We start from the raw sequence: 8,279 nt of genomic DNA, 5'->3' as shown, positions 1-8,279 counted from the left end.
GGCCACAGGGCAAATGTGACATCCGGGTCAGCACTGTTTACCTTCACCAGATATTCCCAGGTACCCATTGACCGATGAGTCCGAAAGGGGAGAGGAGGAGCTGGGTGGGCGGCGAGCCAACTGCCCGTGGCCGGGATCGAACCTGGGCCAGTGGATTCGTCGTAGCTAGGCGTGGATATATGATTTACCTATGTATCGTTGTACTACCTCGCAGAACATTATTGCTGTTTAATTTACTAATACTTGATAGGGTAATGACTCCTGCATGGAGACGGTCAGTGGAACCCCCGAGAATGACGTCGTTAGGTGGGTGAGGCAACACGCCCCCCGTAGTATGCCCCCATTGATTAGTTGATATCCTAATACACAATCCTTATATGCATTCACAAAATTCCTTTGTGCACTGCGCATGTATGTTTTTCTGTTTTTCGGTAAAGTATCAAATGTGTCCACATATTTTTCTTTATATATTTATATAGGGCCTTTTGATATTGCTTGAGGATTGGAGTTGCAAGCGCCTTCCTCCACCTTTACTGTATTTCCTCATATAATACAGTCAATGAGTCAAGTAAATCGTCTTTGTGTTGCACAGGGTACGGCAACCTGACGCCGCGCACCGAGTGGGGGAAGGTCGCCACCATCCTGTACGCCATCGTGGGCATGCCGCTCATGCTGCTCTACATGTCCAACGTGGGGGAAATCCTCGCTCACATATTTAAATTTATTTACTTCAGAGTCTGCAGGTGAGGTGTTTGTATCCTGTGAAATATTTGCACGCTATAAATCTTCTTTTATCAAATCAGTTAGTCCTTTGAGAGCTTTTCTCGCTCCGCAGTGCATGAGATGTGTGTGCCAGTTTAGGGTTACAGAAAGATGCAGCGTGAGAGATGTGAGCACAGGTGTGGAAGGTTTCCGGACAGCACCCCGCGTCTGCCTTATAGCTTAATGTCACTCCTAAATAAGCCATTGCACGGTGCGACGCAGCGTGGCAGGTTGGCAGCATGATGGATGAAGTGGAGACAAACCTTGCATGCCTGCTAAACACACGCGTCAGGCGTTGATGGATGACAAGGAGCCTCCTTATTTCACCTCGTTGATATGAAGACCTAACTAGTTGCTGATCTACGTATCTGTGTCTCTCCTTTTATCTATATGTATATCCATGCGTGGATAGCACGTCTAGCAACAAATCCACGGGCCTGAGTTTTAAAATACTTAATGGGTTTATGCATGTGGACAGATCAAAATTATTTATAATCGATGACCCTTTGCGAACGAGAAATAATGGCACAAAACTGAAGTGTAAACAAGTAAATTCAGACTGCACCAAATTTTTCTTTATCAACGATGTAGTGTGAGAATGGAATGAGCTTCCACCTTCAGTGGTCTAGTGCAACACGATTGGCTCCTTTAAAAACAACCTCGATCGACACTTCCTTCAACTTATATTTACTAAAGTAGAAATTCCAAGTTTTGGTGACATTTTATTATAATTTCACTTTGATATAACGACAGACCACCTCGTCTGGACCACAGGGTCTGCGTGGTCTGAATATCTATGTAAATCTATGATAATAATATTATTAATAATAATAATAATAATAATAATAATAATAATAATAATAATAATAATAATAATAATAATAATAATAATAATAATAATAATAATAATAATAATAATAATAATAATAATAATAATAATAATAATAACAATATCGATGAGGTAATAATAATAATAAAAAATAAATAACAATAATAGTAATAATAATAATAATAATAATAATAATAATAATAATAATAATAATAATAATAATAATCAATCAATCAATCAATCAGTCGGGGCATACGCCGGGGGGCGCATCGCCTCTCCCACCCTACGACGCCAAGCCTTGGGGTCCCTCCGGGAGAGTCTTCATGCAGGTCCCCTTCCCAACCCAAGTACCTCCTGGTAGGATCTTTCGACTTTCTCAGGCCACGAACTCCGTGACCTTGGCCACCCGATGAGCAGGATCAGCTTCAGGGTAACGTGCCACGTGCCCGTATAGCCGGAGTTGGCGTTGACGGACTATGCAGGTAATATATGTCGAATCAGTCTCACGGAGTAGTCGCCGGTTTGACAGTCATTCCAGCGATATCCCATGATTCTGCGTAGACATTTATTACCAAAGGCATCAATCCGCCTCTCCAAGTCCCCATTTAGTGTCTATGTCTCACAACCATAGAGTAAGACAGGGAGCACAAGGGACTTGAAGATCCGGATCTTTGTCCTTCTGCACAGGTATCGACAACGCCATATACTCGTGTTGAGCGAGTCCATAACACCGTGGGCCAGGCCAATCCGCCGTAAGACCTCCTGGCCAGACTCACAGTTGTTATGAACTACGCTACCAAGATACGTGAAACTTTGAGATCTCAGCGTCCTCGCCACACGCATGAACATACTACTGTTTCATCTAGCAAGCCTCCAAACACCATGTACCTTGGTCTTGGCCCAGGAGACCTGAAGTCCCAAGGGCTTCGCCTCCTCGTGCAGTGCCTCGAGAGCCATCACCAAAACTTCCAGCGACTCCGCCAGGATTACTGCATCATCAGCAAAAACAAGGTCAGTGACCCTGGTATTGCCAATGGATGCTCCGCAATGACTGGTCCACAACTCTGCTCAGTACCCAGTCCATACAAGTGTTGAAAAGCGATGGGGCAAGGACACAGCCCTGCCTCACTCCCGCATTCACGGGAAAGAAGCTAGCTGGACAAGCTCCCCCACACTTCACAGCACTCTCTCTCCCAGAATACAGGCCACTCAGCAAAGCAATAGTCCTCGTAGGAATCACACGGAGTCGCAGAAGATCTCAGAGTGCCTCGCCATGCACTGAGTCAAACGCCTTCTTGAGATCGACATAGGCTGCACGTAAGCATCCCCTGTCGAAACTCACGTCGGCGCTCAACCGGTACGCTAAGCGCTGGGATACGGTCAGTTGTTGACTTACCAGGCGTGAATCCAGACTGTTCAGGTCTCTGCAGCTTCAGCAGCTGGCTGCGAATTCGCATCAGCAATAGGTGGGCAAGCACCTTCCCTGGCACACTGAGCAGTGTAATACCACGGTAGTTGTTGCAGTCCTGGCGGTCCCCTTTCCCTTTCCAGTCAGGAGGAATGGTACCGGACTGCCATACGGCAGTCAAGACCGCATGCAACCCGCGGATGGGTGGATCAGCATCCACCACCTGCAACTGGATGCTGCCCACGTGGAGGGTCCGCCATGTACAGCTGCTCAAAGTACTCAACCCATCGACCCCTCTGCCCATCCATGCCCAACACGAGGCAGCCGTCAGCTGTTCGGATAGCACTCACCTGAGAGGGCGACTTGGAGCGAAGCTTCTTCAGGGCTCGGTAAGCAGGTCGGAAGTCATTCGCATTTAAATGGCCCTCGACTTCCTCAGCAAGACCCATGACATACTTCTCCTTGTCTCTCCTCAGGAGAATTCTAGTCCTACGCGACAGAGCCCTGTATTGGTATTATTAATAATAATAATAATAATAATAATAATAATAATAATAATAATAATAATAATAATAATAATAATAATAAATGAATGGAAATTGGAATAAAAATAAGAATATTAAGAGCAATGATGGTATTATTGCTACTACTATGAATAATAATAATAATGGTATTATTATTATTATTATTATTATTATTATTATTATTATTGTTATTGTTATTGTTGTTGTTGTTGTTGTTGTTGTTGTTGTTGTTATTATTATTATTATTGTTGATAATAATGATAATAAATTATTTGCTTCATATTGGCAGCTGTTAGGCTAAAAATGTACATATTACAAATTACAGTTTACAAAAAATAACTTGTACCAAATGAAGGGTCGGGGGCTGATGATTTTAACTATACGAAATCCATTGAAAGGTGGAATTAAAGGTGTTATGAGGTGGAGGGGGATGGAGTGCTATGTGGAGGCGCCATGGTAGGCTCTTTATAGGTGCACACGCTGTTGCGATGTTGTGCTGTGTTGTGTTACCACAGGTGCACACACTACTGTGGTGTCACCGCTTGGCACCGCGGAAGGTCTTCATGGTCGCCGCACGTCGGAGGTTGCGTCAGTGCCCTGTGGCTGCCAGACGTGAAGCCCTGCAGATGTCACTTGCCTGCGGCCGTGGACAGAAAATATTGTGTTCCTGACAGACAAACAAACCATCTGCCAACACCGACTGTGCCGTGACGGGGCTTTTATGCCCGCCCAGGTTGGGAAGGGACGAGGGGTGCATGGACAGGGCGGGGTATGCGGATCTGAAGTAATATTTTCCACCTCTTTATGCTGTTGAAGGTTCGTTCCGACACATGAGAACCAGTTGTCAATAATCACTCATCCCGATGAGGGGGAACGCCATTGTTATTTTCGTATTCAGTGATGAACGCACTCACCTATCTCAATTTTCCAAAGGGAAGTCAAAAACGAATTGATATTTGACATTTTCAGTAAAACCATTGCAAGAAATTCGATGTAATTATCATCATTTCAGTGTCACACTTTTCTATAATAAAGTCTCTTAAAATGAACCTTAATGGAGGATGAGTTATAGTGAAAAAAATACTAAAATGGGTTGACGGCTTTCAGCGGAGGCGGGTAATTCTTTAAAAAAAATTCAAGGGTAAGATGCTGCTACTTAAAAGATAGATTGATTATATATATTATTAGTCAAAATTATCAGTGTACGTAAAAGTATACCGTGATATTATCGTCGATCAGTTTTTTTTCAAGGGAATTGGACGGCAAGATTGGCGTCAGTCTGCTGAGCTTGACACGGGAAATAGGGAGGCGTGGAAATGAGTTAGGAGGCAAGGTAAAAGTAAAGTTGGGGGCATACCTTATATCTGCGCATGGCCTCGGTGCTCTTTCCCGTCACCTTCCGCATGCATCCCCAGGTTCCCATTTATTGACCAACCTGAAAGGATGAACAGCTGAATGGGCTGTGCGCCGACTTCCCTTGGCCGAGACTTCAAGCCAAGCCAACAAATCAGTAGCTAAGCGTACTAACCACTTAACCACGGAGGCAAGGACAGACGAGCAATACGTGAAGGGTATCAGTGGAGAGGAGAGGGGGGTACCGAACGAGTGATGAGAAGTGAGCGAGACTGGGAGAGTACTTGTCTGTGTCATTTATTGGACGGACTCGCAGAGACGGAATAGATTGCTGCTTTCTGGAGGAAAAATTATACAAATATTTATTTATGCTTGAACCTGCTGGTAGAGGTAGTACACAGCCTGTCCAGCACTGGGCTCAGCTTAACCCCGCCCCCCCTCCCCCAGCTGTGACGTGGGCTCCCTGGGCTACTACCGCACCGGCAGCGGGAACATACGCCCCGTGACAGCCAACACCGGCCGCGAGGACGAGACCAAGGTGAGTCAGCTGATACCCTCGTCGCCCCTGGCTTACGCGAGGAGGCAGCAGGCAACGTGCGCCGCGGGGTTCCCACTTAGCAGCAATGGGTTCAAGTTGGATAAATTTAGATGTGAAGACACAAAACTACTTTGTAAATGGGGTAATGATTGAATGGAATAAATTTTACTGGTGTATAGTTAATTATAAAACAGCTGGTGAATATTTTATCGAATTACCAGGAGCTGCCGTGCACCTGTAGATCGACTTGCCTTTCTTAGTCTCCTTATAATTATTCTTGTGTATCTTTTTGTAACGCTTGCATTCAAGGTTTGTCTTTTTCACGGAAACTGAGCTGTCTTCCCCCACGGCAGGAGAGCTACAAGCGGGGACAGGCGCCCCGCCGCACTGTGCCCATCGGCTACTGTCTGACGGTGATCGCCGTTTACGTGGCTTGTGGGGGCGCCATCTTCTCACAGTGGGAGCGCTGGTCGCTGCTGGACGCCTGCTATTTTTCATATATTTCCCTCAGCACTATCGGATTTGGAGACCTGGTAATATTGCACAACTTTTGTATCATCTAGAAATTACTGGCAAATTGCTTATTTGCCATCGCCTCCACATGGATAGGACATTTTAGCTAACGGAAGTAAAGTTCACGGTTTCGTCAAGTCTTCTGTTTGCATCTTTTAGTTCATATCTAATTGTTACTTAATGGTTCGCATGAGATACCAGATGTGTACACCGTTAAGTAAGGAACAGCCACAGTGCAGAAATATTAACAATGACTTCCCTTCTTTTTTAAGACATTATCAGCATTTGTTTAAATTTTAACAAGAAATACAAAATTCATTATTATTTTAAGCTAAAATTCTTTATCAAACTCATTACACAGCCGCTGACTCTGTTGAGAGTCAAAGTTCTCGATCGTGAGCGTCAATAACACTCAATGTTCAACATAAATCTATCAACCAATACTTACTTATATTGTTAACTCTTTTTTACATACGGCAATAACAAATCAAAATGATATCAAGCAAACTGGAAAAGGGTGTCAATTGTCCCTATCTGAAAAGGTAAAGGGGGGTTGATTGTCCCTATCTGGAAAGGGAAAGGGGACCAACGGGACTGCAACTATTATCGTGGTATTACACTGCTCAGTGTACCGGGCAAGGTACTCGCTCATCTGCTGCTGATGCGAATTCGATTTCGTCTGCTAAAGTTTCACAGACCTGAGCAATCCGGGTTCACGTCCGGGAAGTCAACAATTGACTGGATCCTAACACTTCGCATCCTCCTAGAACGTCGACGTGAGTTTCGACAAGGGTTATTTGCAGCTTGTTTTGATCTCAAGAAGGCTTTTGACTCAGTGCATCGTGAGGCACTCTGGGATATTCTATGAATCCGTGGGATTCCTGCAAGGACTATTGACCTAATGACTGGCCTTTACTCTAGGACAGAGTGCCGTGAAATATCGGGGAGTTGTTTCCGGCTTCCCTGTTAATTCAGGAGTGAGGCAGGGGTGCATCCTTGCTCCATCACTTCAACATTTGCCTGGACTGGGTAATAGGCAAAGTTGTTGATCAAAGTCATTGTGGAGCATCTGTTGGTGACATCAAGGTCACTGATCTTGTGTTTGCCGATGATGCTGTACTCCTCGCGGAATCACTGGAAGTTCTGTTGATGGCTCTCGAAGTGCTGCATGAGAGGCGAACCCTCTGGGACTAAAGGTCTCCTTGTCCAAAACCAAGGTTCAGTGGTTTGGAGGCTTGCTGGATGACACAGTTCATTCTGTTATGCGTGTGGTGAGAATGTCAAAGTCACCAAAAGCTTCACATACGGCTGAGTCCCAGTGTAGTCTGGCTCCCATCTCCGCGTCAGGTAACCTCATAGAGTCCACTCGAACCCTCGGAGCTTCAATTAGGGAACCGAAGCAGGATCCGAAGCGCTTTTACTGTGGTGATGCATGGATAAGTTAAATATAGTAGTCTTCCCCCTCACAGAGAGAGAGAGAGAGAGAGAGAGAGAGAGAGAGAGAGAGATTGGTGAAAAATGTAAAGGCAAAAGTAGAGTTAAATATGAAGGGAAGATAAGAGACAAATAGGGACATTAAGATAATATTAGGAGCTGGAGTGCTTCTCTGGGTGAGTTGACGAACACTGCACAGAGACGGGCACCGGGAAATGAAGGCGGGCGTCCTGTGTGTTACGTGACGCTGCGCACGGTAGTGTTTTGATTATAGGCGTTGATGTCATGTTTCCCTTGACTCACAGGTGCCTGGGCGGACTGTGGCGGGCAAGAATGAAGACGAGGAGGTGGAGTCCCAGCAGATCATCGTCACCGTGTACCTGTTGGTCGGCAGCGCCCTGGTCGCTATGTGCTTTAATCTTATGCAAGAAGAAACAATAGAAAACTTTAAAAAGGTTTGGAGGAGGTTGGGATGCCTCTGGAGAAGCAGCGATAACCCATCAGTCACCGGCGGGTAGCGGCAGGACCCCTGATAGACGCTGTTATCACACATGGGTGAGCGCTCTCCGTTCTGGGGAGTGTTCCCGCCTCTCAAATACTGCAGGGATGTAACTAGGTCTAGGCACAACTAATTAAATACATATATACCATTACAAAACCAGGTATGTCTTTTATTTCTGTATAATATAGAAGGCTATCATTTGGTGGCATGAAACTTAACCTGGTAGCAGCGACGCGCCAAATTTGTGGTTTTACCGTGTACCAGCGACGGGCCACATTTATGCCATGATATAAACCCCCAAAAATAGATGATGCATAAACTGATCACAAATGCGTTGATATATATATTATGAAATGTGTGAGTGATGATTTTTTTCTCATTTTTCTCGCTTAGAGGGGCCTTTAAAAAACATGATC

At 45.1% G+C, this 8,279-nt stretch overlaps 1 protein-coding gene across 1 annotated transcript; it reads left to right on the top strand.

Annotated features, from left to right (window-relative positions):
* The first annotated feature begins 265 nt into the window (after positions 1-265).
* Positions 266-8,022, top strand: LOC126990661 (potassium channel subfamily K member 18-like). The gene is made up of 5 exons (XM_050849339.1): positions 266-306; positions 501-743; positions 5,324-5,414; positions 5,768-5,947; positions 7,667-8,022. The coding sequence occupies exons 1-5, from the start codon at positions 266-268 to the stop codon at positions 7,877-7,879; spliced, it is 768 nt and encodes a 255-aa protein (XP_050705296.1). The 3' UTR covers positions 7,880-8,022.
* The last annotated feature ends 257 nt before the right edge of the window (positions 8,023-8,279 follow it).

The sequence above is a fragment of the Eriocheir sinensis genome, unplaced genomic scaffold, assembly GCF_024679095.1.
Source record: "Eriocheir sinensis breed Jianghai 21 unplaced genomic scaffold, ASM2467909v1 Scaffold1878, whole genome shotgun sequence".
NCBI classification, from domain to species: Eukaryota; Metazoa; Arthropoda; class Malacostraca; order Decapoda; family Varunidae; genus Eriocheir; species Eriocheir sinensis.
The sequence above is the reverse complement of the archived record's forward strand: the minus strand, read 5'-3'. Positions and strand labels throughout refer to the sequence as shown.